The 13644-nt window shown below is 49.2% G+C and overlaps 1 protein-coding gene across 9 annotated transcripts in view; it reads left to right on the top strand.

Annotated features, from left to right (window-relative positions):
- Window positions 1-13644, top strand: part of LOC138418852 (F-box only protein 17) — a 31315-nt gene that overhangs the window by 16111 nt on the left and 1560 nt on the right. For 2 of the 9 annotated variants that reach the window (XM_069550740.1, XM_069550745.2), the window contains exons 2-6: window positions 3173-3283; window positions 4370-4738; window positions 9185-9296; window positions 10836-10931; window positions 11458-11593. In XM_069550740.1, coding sequence (XP_069406841.1) covers window positions 4387-4738; window positions 9185-9296; window positions 10836-10931; window positions 11458-11593 — 696 coding nt within the window. In that variant the 5' untranslated portion in view covers window positions 3173-3283; window positions 4370-4386. Of the gene's footprint in view, window positions 1-1863; window positions 2019-3172; window positions 3284-4369; window positions 4739-9184; window positions 9297-10835; window positions 10932-11457; window positions 11594-13644 lie in introns of those variants that run through there. The other 7 variants (XM_069550741.1, XM_069550742.1, XM_069550743.1 and 4 more) reach the window with 6 other exon arrangements.

Here is a 13644-nt window from a genome sequence, read left to right as displayed (position 1 = left end):
ATGTCAAGGGGAGAGGTATGAATGGAGAATGATCAAGTGGTGGAAAAGAGCCGCTCAGATTGGATACGTTGTCATAGCCTTTTGGAGAAGATGTCTGCTGTGCGTCACAGGTCCCTGGAAACTGAATACCAGTATGATCCTGCAGTCAGTGTGACAACCAGTACAATTATCCTCCCCACCAAACACACACAGACACACACACACATCCATACACCCTGGCAGCAGGCAGTGACCTGCCATTCTGACCCAGCCAGTAGCTGGCATTCAGCTGGGCTGGACATGGTGGCTACAAGGCAGCTCATGGTCCTCAGGAGAGGATCACAGATAAGCATTTTGAATACCCAGGGCTCATACAGTACATCACTTGAAAGTCCTTGCTCCCCAGTGAAGACTGGCTGCCCTCGTGGTGTGAGGGGACCACGCTCAGGTCCAGAAATCCCCTACTCACCAGCGATCGGCACATTCCTAAGGAGAGCTGACCCAGGGAACTAGGCTCTGGTGAGTTTCATGTCCATGCCAGGCAAGCTGGTGGACTCACTTGTAAATTTCAGCTAATTATTAACGCAACCTGGGGGCAAAATACACTCTAGTCTCTAAAGCCTGTCTCCACAACTTCAGTTCTCTGTTATGGGGGCAAAGCGGAGTCAGGCTTTGTGCCATGTCCACAGACTGCTTGCCTGATACAGGCTTAATTCTTAACAAGATCTTAATCAATTTATTTCAAAATAGTAACAGCTGACATGAATCGAGCACTTACTGGCACTAGATGATATAACAAGCATTAGATCATTGAAGGCTCTTAACCCAGGGCAATCTCCGAGGATCGTTTTGGCCATTAAAACACCATGATGGAATTCAGCGCAATGATGCGTCTTAAATGCTCAGCACAGTGGTTTAGGAAGGGCCCAATAAATGTCACCAGATGGAAATATCATAGCTAAATGGTTGCTCGTCATCTTTTTATGGTGTATAATAATAATAGCAACTAACATAATTTAGTGTCTAATATATTAATATCACTTTTATTTATGAGATACCGGAGGTTATTTCTTGAGTGCTTTACCAGTATTAATTCATTTCATTCTCACAACAACCCTATGAGGGAAGTATGGTTAACACCCTCATTTTCAGAAGAAGAAAGTGAGGCACAAAAAGATGAAGAGATCTGCCCTTGAGGCAAGAGGCTTAGCTGGGAGTCAACCCAGGCTGGTTGTACTCAGGAATCAGCATCTCATCACTAAGCTCTTTTGCCAAGGTGTTTTGTTTTGTTTTAAATAAAGGTGTTTCGTTTTGTTATGCCTCAGTTTCCTCATCTGTGAAGTGGGTTTCTGATGTGACAGTTCATTCAGTCACTTAATATCTTTATTAAACACTTACTATGTGTCACACACGGGTGTGGACACTGGTGTGCAGTGTGCGAAATCAGCAGCAATTCTGCCCTCATAGTGATTATTACAATGTGGCCAGGGGAGCAGACAATACGGAAGATTTACTTACTTAAGTAAATTATATCAATATATGGGCTTCCCTGGTGGCTCAGATGGTAAAGAATCCGCCTGTACTTACGTGTGTGGTGTGATAGGAGTGTTAGAAAAGAATAAAGTAAGGAAAAGGGAAGGAGAAGTAGGTGATGGTCATGAGGCCCTGAAATTGTCAATATGGAGGCCAGAGACAGTCTCGTGGAGAAGCTGAGCCAAGGTTTGAAGGAAGTGTGGTGAGCAAAGAAGTACTCTGGATCTAGGTGATGAAAACAGCCTGTGCAAAGGCTCTGAGGTGTGGAGGCTGGTACGGCTGGGGCAGAGTGAGAAAGGGGAAATGAGGGCAGGGAGATGACGAGTGCTGATCACATGGGGCTTGTGGGCCACAGTGAGCACCTTTCCCTGACCCTGATGCGGTGGAGCCCAGCAGGGCTCTGAGCAGGCAGGGACTGGACCCAGACTCAGGTGTTCACACCTGTCCTGGCTGCTTGTGGGAAACAGGCTGTTGGGGAAAGGAGCAGGGAGACAGCAATGGTCCAGGTGAGAGGTGATGAGAGTGGATGAGATCTCCAAGGGAGTGAGTGCTGATGGAGAATAGAGGAGGTTCAAAGACTAACCCTTGACCCTGAGGTCAGAGAAAGGAGGAAGAAACAGCCGAGGAGACTGACTGGGAGCCACCAGGCAGCTGGAAGGGGTCCAGAGGGATGTGGGGGCTCAGAGGAGTGAAGTGAAGAGTGAAGAGAGAGCAACTCCTGTGTCGGGTGCTGTGAACAGGTCAAGCAATGTGAACACTGAGCAAACAGCAACCATTGGTTCCGCACCAAGGAAGGTCACTGGGGGGTGACCTTGACATTTCAGGGTACAGAAGGAGGGGCTTCCCTGGTGGTCAGGGAATCTGCCTGCAATGCCGCAGACCCAGGTTCAGTCCCTGGGTCAGGTAGATCCCCTGGAGAAGGGAATGGCTACCCACTCCGGTATTCTTGCCTGGAGAATTCCATGGACAGAGGAGCCCGGCAGGCTACAGCCCATGGGGTCACAAAGAGTCGGACACAACTGAGCAATTAACATTTTAAGGAGGGCAAAGCCTGATTAGAGAAGGTTTGAGTAAGAATAGCAGTAGGCCATATGGAGGCAGTGAGTGTGACAACTTTTTGGAGAAGTTTTACTATAAAGAGGACCAAAGAAATGGGGTCATAGCTGGAAAGGGAGCTGGAATCAAGAGAATTTTCATTCATTTTCATATGAGATGACTCTGTGGGCTGATGAGAATGACCCAGTTCAGAGAGGGAAGCTGAAGGTGCAGCAGAGAGAGAGGAGAACTATGAGACAGTGGCCTGGAAGAGGCACAGTTATGGTGGGAACCAGAGGGCAGGGAGGGTCTATGGGGCAGTGGGGGGTCTGTGGACATTCACTTTCTATCAATTTTTTTTTTTTCTGCAAAATAAGAAGCAAGGTGGGACTTTCATGGTGGTCCAGAGGTTAGGACTCTGGAACTGGTTGGATCCCTGGTTAGGGGGAACTAAGTAAGAACCTGCATGCCACACCACATGGCCAAAAATAAATAAGAAGAAGCAAGAAAAGAGTGAAAAGGTGGAAGGAAGTGTGATGTGTTGGAGGTCAGGGGAGAAGGTGTGAAATAACTATGTATAGAGAGGAAGAGCTAGTGGGTAAGAGAACTGTAATTTCATTGCCAGACAGTGCTGCAGGCCCGCTTGAGCGTCAAGTTCACAAACTTGAAGTGGAGCTGGCCAGTGGAGTTGTGTGTTGTTCTTCAGCTGCTTTAAACCGTGTGAGTACAGGCACAGGTAAGTGGAGGCCTTGGATTTAACCAGGTCATGTGTGGGAGGAAGCCAGAGGAGGCCAGGGTGTATGCAAAAAATGTTTTTAATGACTAACCAGGGAACTTAAGCTGGATAAAGAAGAACTGAGAATTGATGGCGTGGGGGGCAATGAAAAAGAGGTAGGGACAAAGGATGGGAGATCCAGTGGGCTGGCAGGACTGGAGAGTGGAGGGCACTGAAGGGACAGAGCTGGAAAGAGAGGAGGTGACGACTGGAGAGTGAGAAGCCTGAGGAAGAGGCTCTGAAGAGGCGGTTGAGACAAGGTGTAGGTGCAGCCACAGGAAGGAGGGGCTAGGAGGACAGCTGGTCAGGGAACAAGAAAGACCCGGATGGGAGAAGGGAGGATCATCAACCTGGATCTGGAAATCACCCGGAATGTTGATAAGAGCGACCTGAGTGGCAGTGAGCCTAGAGCTAAAATCATGGAGAAGTGATGAGTAGTCTTCTGGGTCACCAGATGATGCTCACGAGGCGACAAACGATCAACCCTGATGAGCTGGGGCGTTTGAGGGAGAGAGAATGATCTGAAAACAGTAGCAAGGAGCAAGATGTACCCACTCAGAAGGGTCACAGGACAGCTGGGTTCTGGTTAGAGCAAGAAGGTGACAACAATGTTCAGCAAAGAGACTGAGGAGATGGATTTTGCTGGAGGACAGGTCATGGATTCCAAAGGCCAGAGAGTTGGGACACCTGGGGAATGGTTTCCCTCTCGGTGGGTTTTTCTCATAGGTCTTCAGTGAGCGTATGGTCATATGTAAAGTGCTCAGCCTGACACGAGGGCACCGGCCAGAGCAGGAAGCCGTGGTTAGCAGCCCTCCTGGGGTCGTGATCAGGCTTAGGCGTTTGTTGCTCAAGGGGGAAAGGTGGGGGAGAAACCGGTCGCGGTCCGGAGCCAAGTGGCAGGAACCAGATGCTGAATTTCTTGGAGCTGGCAGCCTCCCTGTCGCCCGTGTACCTGGTGAGGTCACGGTTAAGCTCTTCTTGCGTCCTGGAAAGAGAGCTGGAGGGAGGCCAGGTTGCCCTAACCCGCCGACCCCTCTCTATCTGCAGGACTCTGGCGGCCGGAGATGGGCGCCCGGCCCTCGCGGCGGCGGCAGCTGCCCGCGGACCCGCCCATAGCCTTGGACGCGCTGCCCCCGGAGCTGCTCGTGCAGGTGCTGAGCCACGTGCCCCCGCGCGCGTTAGTGATGCGCTGCCGCCCGGTGTGCCGCGCCTGGCGCGACGTGGTGGACGGGCCCACCGTCTGGCTGCTGCAGCTGGCCCGCGACCGCAGCGCGGAGGGCCGCGCCCTCTATTCGGTGGCCCAGCGCTGCCCGCCCAGCAGCGAGGATGAGGAGGAGTTCCCGCTCTGCGCTCTGGCGCGCTACTGCCTGAGAGCGCCCCTAGGCCGCAACCTCATCTTCAACTCCTGCGGAGAGCGTGGGTGCCGGGGGCGGGGCCGGGGTGGGGCCGAGGGGCGGGGCGGGGCCAGGGGTGGGACCGAAGAGACCCCAGGGGTGGGTGGGCGGGGCCAGGAGCCAAGGGACACGGCCCTTGAGAAACTGGGTGGGCGAGGCCAGGGAGGAGCTGGGGAAGAGACAGACTGAGTGGGAGGAGCCAGGGACTGTGGGCAGTGTAGTTCAATTGCTCGCTCCTGTCCAACTGTTGGCGGTCCCATGGACTGCAGGACGCCAGCCCTCCCTGTCCTTCATCATCTCCGGAGCTTGCTCAAACTCACGTCCACTGAGTCAGTGATGCCATCCAAACATCTCGTTTTACGTCGTCCCCTTCTCCTCCTACCTTCAATCTTTCCCAGCATCAGGGTCTTTTCCAATGCGTCGGCTTTCGCATCAGGTGGCCAAAGTATTGGAGCTTCAGTGGAGGGAGTACAGATTGGTTGGCAAGACAGAGGAGGAGGCGCCAAGGTGCGGAGCCGTGGCAGAGGTGACGCTCTGCTGAAACTGTAGACTCAGTTGTTCAGTCACTAAGTCATGTTCAACTCATTGCGACCCCGTGGACTGCAGCACGCCAGGCGTCCCTGACCTTCACCATCTCCTGGAATTTGCTCAAACCCATCCACTGAGTCGGTGACGCTATCCAACCATCTCATCCACTGTCTTCCCCTTCTCCTGCCCTCAAGCTTTCCCCAGCATCAGGGTTTTTCCCAGTGAGTTGGCTCTTCCCATTAAGTGGCCAAAGTATTGGAGCTTCAGCATCAGTCCTTCCAATGAATATTTAGGGTTGATTTCCTTTAGGATTGACTGGTTTGATCTTCTTGCAGTCCAAGGGACTCTCAAGAGTCTTCTTCAGCACCACAATTCAAAAACATGAAATATTCAGCACTCAGCCTTCTTTATGGTCCAACTTTCACATCCATATGTGATTACTGGAAAAACCATAGCTTTGACTGTACAGACCTTTGTCAGAAAAGTGATGTCTCTGCTTTTTAATACACATAGCTTTTCTTCCAAGGAGGAAGCGTCTTTTAATTTCCTGGCTACAATCACCATCCGCGGTGATTTTGGAGCCCAGGAAAATAAAATCTGCCGCTGTTTCCACTTTTCCCCATCTATTTGCCATGAAGCGATGGGACTGGATGCCATGATCTTAGTTTTTTTTTAATGTTGAGTTTTAAGCCAGCTTATTCACTCTCCTGTTTCACTTTCATCAAGAGGCTCTTTAGTTCCTCTTTGCTTTTTGCCATTAGAGTGGTATCATCTGCATATCAGAGGTTGTTGATATTTCTCCCAGAAGTCTTGATTCCAGCTCATGTTTCATCCAACCCGGCGTTTCACATGATGTACTCTGTACAGAAGTTAAGTAAGCAGAGTGAAAATATACAGCCTTGATGTACTCTTTTCCCAGTTTTTAGCCAGTCTGTTGTTTAATGTCTGGTTCTAACTGTTGCTTCTTGATCTGCATACAGGTTTCTCAGGAGGCAGGTAAAGTGGTCTGGTATTCCCATCTTTTTATAATTTCCACAGTTTGTTGTGATCCACACAGTTAAAGGCTTTAGCGTAGTCAGTGAAGCAGAAGTAGATGTTTTTCTGGAATTCCCTTGCTTTTTCTATGATCTAGTGGGTGTTGGCAATTTGATCTCTGGTTCTTCTATCTTTTCTAAATTCAGCTTGTATGTCTGAAAAGTTTTGGTTCACATACTGCTGAAGCCTAGCTTGAGGGATTTTGAGCATTACCTTGATAGCTTGTGAGTTGATTGGATTGTGTGGGACAATTGTGCGGTAGTTTGAACATTAACTTTGGCAATGCTCTTCTTTGGGATTGGAATGAAAACTGACCTTTTCTAGTCCTGTGGCCACTGCTGAGTTTTCCAAATTTGCTGGTATAATGAGTGCAGCACTTTAACAGCATCATCTTTTAGGATTTGAAGTAGCTCAGCTGGAATTCCATCACCTCCACTAGCTTTGTTCATAGTAATGCTTCCTAAGGCCCATTTGACTTCACACTCCAGATGTCTGGCTCTGAGTGACCACACCATTGTGGTTTTCCCTGTCATTAAGACCTTTTTTTGTATAGTTCTTCTGTGTATTCTTACCACCTCCTTTTAATCTCTTTTGCTTCAATTAGTCCCTTATGGTTTCTGTCCCATCCCTTGAATGAAATGTGCCCTTGGTATCCAAATTTCTTGAAGAGATCTCTAGTCTTTCCCATTCTATTGTTTCCCTCTATTTCTTTGCATTCTTCACTTAAAAGGCTTTCTTACCTCTCCTTGCTGTTCTTTCAGTTCAGTTCAGTCAATCAGTAGTGTCCGACTCTTTGCAACCCCATGAATCGCAGCACGCCAGGCCTCCCTGTCCATCACCAACTCCTGGAGTTCACTTAAACTCATGTCCATCGAGTCAGTGATGCCATCCAACCATCTCATCCTCTGTCGCCCCCTTCTCCTCCTGCCCCCAATCCCTCCCAGTATCAGAGTCTTTTCCAGTGAGTCAACTCTTCGCATGAGGTGGCCAAAGTATTGGAGCTTCAGCTTTAGCATCAGTCCTTCCAATAAACACCCAGGACTGATCTCCTTTAGAATGGACTGGTTGGATCTCCTTGCAGTCCAAGGGACTCTTAAGAGTCTTCTCCAACACCACAGTTCAAAAGCATCAATTCTTTGGCGCTCAGCTTTCTTCACAGTCCAGTTCTCACATCCATACATGACCTATGGAAAAACCATAGCCTTGACTAGATGGACCTTTGTTGGCAAAGTAATGTCTCTGCTTTTCAATATGCTATCTAGGGTGGTCATAACTTTTCTTCCAAGGAGTAAGCGTCTTTTAATTTCCTGGCTGCAGTCACCATCTGCAGTGATTTTGGAGCCCCCCCAAAATAAAGTCTGACACTGCTTCCAGTTTCCCCATCTACTTCCCATGAAGTGATGGGACCAGATGCCATGATCTTCGCTTTCTGAATGTTGAGCTTTAAGCCAACATTTTCACTTTCCTCTTTCACTTTCCTCAAGAGGCTCTTTAGCTCCTCTTCACTTTCTGCCATAAGGGTGGTGTCATCTGCATATCTGAGGTTATTGATATTTCTCCCGGCAATCTTGATTCCAGCTTGTGCTTCTTCCAGCCCAGCGTTTCTCATGATGTACTCTGCATACAAGTTAAATAAGCAGGGTGACAATATACAGCCTTGACGGACTCCTTTTCCTATTTGGAACCAGTCTGTTGTTCCATGTCCAGTTCTAACTGTTGCTTCCTGACCTGCATATAAGTTTCTCCAGAGGCAGTTCAGGTGGTCTGGTATTCCCATCTCTTTCAGAGTTTTCCACAGTTTATTGTGATCCACACAGTCAAAGGCTTTGGCATAGTCAAGAAAGCAGAAATAGATGTTTTTCTGGAACTCTCTTGCTCTTTCGATGATCCAGCGGATGTTGGCAAGTTCCTCTGCCTTTTCTAAAACCAGCTTGAACATCTGGAAGTTCACGGTTCACATATTGCTGAAGCCTTGCTGTTCTTTGGTACTCTGCATTCAAATGGGTATCTTTCCCTTTCTCCTTTGCGTTTCGCTTCTCGTCTCCTCTCAGCTCAGACAACCACTTTGCCTTCTTGCATTTCTTTTTCTTTGGGATGTTTATCATCACTGCCTCCTGTACAAGATTACAAACCTCGTCCACAGTTATCTGTCTACCGGACCTAATCCCTTGAATCTATTCATCACCTCCACTGTATAATCATAAGGGATTTGATTTAGGTCATGCCTGCATGGTCTAGTGGTTTTCCTTACTTTCTTCAATTTTGCAATAAGGAGCTGATGATCTGAGCTACAGTCAGCTCCAGGTCTTGTTTTTGCTGATTGTCAAAAGCTTCTTCATCTTCTGCTGCAAAGAATATAATCAGTCTGATTTCGGTATTGACCATCTGGTGATGTCCATGTGTAGAGTCTTTTCTTGTGTTGTTGGAAGAGGGTGTTTGCCGCTGGACCACTGGGGAAGTCCCCTCAACTCAGTGGGCAGTGGTTAAAGGGGGAGGCGCCAGGGGAGGGCTGGGAAGAAACCCATTGGGGTATGACAGGGGGCGGAGCTTGCATAGAACTATCAGGCTGTTTTGAGAGGCTGTGGGAAGGAGAACTGAGTAAATGGGCGGGGTCAAGGCTAGAGAATCCCAGAGGTAGCACCCCAGGGCGGGGCCAAAATTAAAGTCCAGTGATTCAAGAGATTTAAGAGAGGCAGGGCAGGGGACTAGGCCGAGGGAGGCTGAGAAGAAGCTGAGTGGATGCACTGAGCTGAGTGAGGCCGTCAAGGAGTGGGTCCACAAATGCTGCCTGCTGGGAGGGAGGGGCCGGTGGACCGGGCACATGGGCACATTAGGTAGTGGCGGGCTCTCTCCTGGGCAAGCTGGAGCGCGAATCCCTCGTGTTTAACCCTATTATATCCCACAGAGGGCTTCAGAGGCTGGGAGGTGGAGCACGGCGGGAATGGCTGGGCCGTGGAAAAGAACCTCATAATGATGCCGGGCGCTCCTTCCCAGACCTGCTTCGTGACTTCGTTCGAGTGAGTGGCCCTTGATCACTGGGGCGAGGGAGGGGGAACCCCACCCTACGATCCTCATCCTCACCCTCACCCTCTTTCACACTCTCCTTCCACATGCATGTATTCAGTCATTCGACTAATAATTGTTAGCCTTGTGAATTCCCTCTTTTGTCAGTTACCTGTTCCTATTTTTAATACTTACTTTATTTGTTTGGCTGCATCAGATCTTAGTTGCGGCATACAAACTCTCAGTTGCAGCCTGTGGGATCTAGTTCCCTGACCAGGGATCGAGCCCAGGCCCCCTGCACTGGGAGCATGGAGTCTTAGCCACTGGACCACCAGGGAAGTCCCTGCCTGTTCATATTTTTATTAAGGTTGATGTCTTATTCTCGTTGATATACAAAAATTTCTGTATATTCTAGATGTCAGTTCTTTGTCCATCCTGGACATTACAGAAATCTCCCACTCTACCATATGAATTGTGTCCATGGTAGTCTTTGTTATTTTCATATGATCAAATTCATCTTTTTGCTTTAGAATTTGTTTTTGAAATTTTGTTTAAAAAAATCCTTCCCTCCCCTTAGATCCTAACAGTATTCGCTTCTACTCTTTTCTAGTAACCTCATAGTTTTATCTTTTACATTTGGATCTTTAATCCACCTTTGAATGTGATGTTCGGTAAGGATCCAGTTTTTTTTTGTTTTTCCCTCTATATACTGAGCCAGTTTTCCCAAGACCATGTACTAAAGAATCCTTCCTTTCACCATGGAATGTCAGCGCCACGTCCATCATTTATAAAGTTCCCATACATAGCTAGGTGTGTCCTTGAGTACTCTGTTCTGGTCAGTTTATCAGTTTTCATGATAAATCACTATTTCTGTTATTATGGCACATTGCAATTCAAGAAGGACTATTTACAAAGGAACAGGCAGAACACAAGAGATACTGCAGGACCGTCGGCTGGGGGGAAGGGACATTATCACCCCTAGGCCTGGCAGGGTTAAGGGAGGAAACAGTTATCGAAACATGATGTCAGAGAAAGCTAGGAGGAGAGGGCACTGTGGAGAGGGTCCTTTCTTGGAGAGACACAAAGTCCCACTATGATCCCTTGGGAAGGAGCCAGGAGGATAAATACCCTGATTCCATTCTCTTCTCCCTTCTATCTGCTGCTAAACTTCCCATTGACTGACCCAACAGGAAGCAGAGGGGAAGGGAGACCCTTCCATACAGGCAACACAATCTTAGGCAGGAGGCCTCTTGGATTGTGAGGAGACCTCAGACCTCTCGCTCAGATGTCTACTATGGTGTGCCTCTATTTGCATTCATGTTTTGATCCCCACAAATATAAGGGGCAAGTCTGCATATGGTCCAGCCTCCTGGCACCACAGCGGAGTGAATGATGGAGGGGAATCTGAGAGGCCAACAGGGATGCCCACAGCCCTAAGGGGCTGCTTCAGACAGGGTAGTCAGGGGAGGCTTCCAGGAGGAGGTGATTTCTGGGCTGTGATTTGAATGATGGAACTCTTGGCCCTCCACCCCGCATTATCCCCCTCTTCCTAGATGGTGCTTTAAGAGGCAGCTTGTGGACTTGGTGATGGAAGGGGTGTGGCAGGAGCTGCTCGACAGCGCCCAAATCGAGATCTGTGTGGCCGACTGGTGAGTGAAGAGTAGCAACCGGCCCGCACCGCCACCCCGGTGGAGGTGGCAGTTCTACAGAAGGGGCTCATTTCACACCGAGTCACCCCCACGGGCTGGCACTGCTACTGTGTCCCCTTCATAGTGAGGGTGAAAGAAGGGAAGCTATGCTCTCATAGTAGAGCCAGGGAGGGAGGGACCTTTGGGGAGCCCAGGCTCTGGCTCCACCCTAGGAACATCCAGGCTCCTGCCCCAGCTCTGGCTCCACCCCAAGAATACCTAGGCTCCTCCCCCAGGCTCTGGCCCCACCTCAAAACACCCGGGCCCCTCCCCCAAGTCCTGGCTCCACCCCAGGAACACCCAGGCTCCTCCCCCAAGCTCTGGCCCCACCCCAGGAACACCCAGGTTCCTCCTCCAGGCTCTGGCTCCACCTCAGGAGCACCTAGGCTCCTCCCCCTAGGTTCCCAGGCCTGGCATCATCAAAGTTCCTGGAGGCCAGAGACCTAAGTGGGTAGCAGAGATGTGAAGGCTCACCACCACCTGGCAGGTGGGGTGCCCGGGAGAACTGCGGCTGCATCTACCGGCTTCGGGTCCGCCTCCTGGACGTGTATGAAAATGAAGTGGTCAAGTTCTCGGCCTCACCCAACCCGGTCCTTCAGTGGACTGAGAGAGGCTGCCGACAGGTGGGTCCAGACCGCCTTCCACACCACCCTTGACCTGTCCAAGGGCACACCCACTTCTCACCCTGCTCAAATTCGGTTCTCAGCTCTCAGCACCACCATCTGTATCTATAATAACAACAGCTAACAATTATTAAGCCCTTATCACAGGCCTGTCCAAGTTTTACCCATTAATTCATTTCCTTAGCACAATGGCCTAGTTATTCAATCGACATTTATTAAGCACCTAATGTAATGTGTACTGGTCACTGCTGTAGTTGCTCGGAATGCAGTGGTGAACCAAAATCCTTGCTGGAATGCATGTGGTGAACCAAAATCCTTGCTCCATCCCCATTCTAGAGTTGGGGAAACTGAGGGATGGAAGAGACACCCAAACTCACCCTAAAGCATGCAGGGCTTGATTCAAAGCCACAGTGGCTCCTGAGCCTAAGCTGCCACGGTCATCATACCTCACTTATCAAAGTAACCTTTGGTCTTCTGGTTCAATTCCTGATCGCCTCCCTCCAAGCCCAACCCAACACTCAGACTCAGGATCTAGAAAGTGAAGGGAAGTCGCTCAGTCATGTCTGACTCTTTGCAATCCTATGGATTGTAGTCTACCAGGCTTCTCTGTCCATTGGATTTTCCAGGCAAGAGTACTGGAGTGGATTGCCATTTCCTTCTCCAGGGGATCCTCCTGACCCAGGGATCGAATCCAGGTCTCCTGCATTGCAGGCAGACGCTTTACCCTCTGAGCCACCTTAAAAAGTGAATTAAAAAAAAAAAAAGTGAGTCAGACCACGGATTTCACCTGCTTGTAACCCTCCCACGGCTACGTCTCAGAACAAAAGCCAATATCCTAACATGCAGTTATAAAAAGGACTGAAGTACAGATTCACACCTCAACATGGGTGAGCCTTGGAAACACTGTGCTAAATGAAAGAGGTCAGACACAAAGGCCATATATTGTATGATAGCATTTATATGAAATTTCAAGAATAAGCAAACCCTAGAGATACATGCAAAGAGCCGACTCACTGGAAAAGACTGATGCTGGGAAAGACTGAGGGCAGGAGGAGAAAGGGGCAACAAAGGATGAAAGGGTTGGATGGTATCACCAAGTCAATGGACATGAGTTCAACAAACTCCAGGAGATAGTTAAGGACAGGAAAGCCTGACATGCTGCAATCCATGGGGTTGCAAAGAGTCAGACACGACTTAGTGACTGAACAACATAGAGACAAAAAGCAAATAGATTAGTGGTTGCCAGAGGACAGAGGGAGGGAGGAATTGGAAATGACAGCTAATGGATTTGAGGTTTTTTCCTAGGGTGATGAAATGTTCCAGATTTAGATAGTGGTGATGGTTGCATAACATTACAAATATGCCAAAAAAAGAAAAAAATACACTGAATTGTAGTCTTAAATGGTACGTTAGGTGAATTTGAATTTCAGCTCAATTTAAAAAATTACAAAAAAAGCCAGAAGCATGGGACTTCCCTGTGGTTAAGACTCTGCTTCCACTACAGGAGGCATAAGTTCCATCCCTGGTGGGGGAACTAAGATCCCACAAGCCAAGTGGCATGGCCCCCCAAAATTGAAAGCCAGAAGCCAAAGTCCTTCTGGGGCCCATCTCAAATGCCCCACGCAATCTGCCCACTGCCTCCTTGACCCCCTTTCCTACTTCTCTCACTCTGCTCGAGGCATGCTGCCACCTCAGGGCTTTTGCACTGTTCCTCTGTCTGGATCACTCTTCCCCCAGATCCCCACCTCCACCAGGTTTCTGCTCAAATGTCATCTCAGTGCATCCCTTGCTTACTCAGATTACAACCCCACCCCCTTGCAGAATTTCCTCTGCCCTTTCCCTCCTCTGTCTTCAGCGTCAGAGTCCAGACTCTCAGCTTCACCAGATTTATTTTTGGCAGCAATGGGTCTTCATCGCTGCACAAAGGCTGTTCTCTAGTTGCAGCGAGCGGGGGTTACTCGCCAGTTAGAGTGCATAGACTTCTCACAGCGGGGGCTTCTTTTGCTTCAGAGCACAGGCCCTAGGGTTTGTGGGTTCAGCAGCAGCAGCAC

This window comes from Ovis canadensis, chromosome 14, assembly GCF_042477335.2.
Source record: "Ovis canadensis isolate MfBH-ARS-UI-01 breed Bighorn chromosome 14, ARS-UI_OviCan_v2, whole genome shotgun sequence".
Classification (NCBI taxonomy): Eukaryota; Metazoa; Chordata; class Mammalia; order Artiodactyla; family Bovidae; genus Ovis; species Ovis canadensis.
Note: the sequence above shows the minus strand (reverse complement) of the source record. Positions and strands in the feature narration are given on the sequence as shown.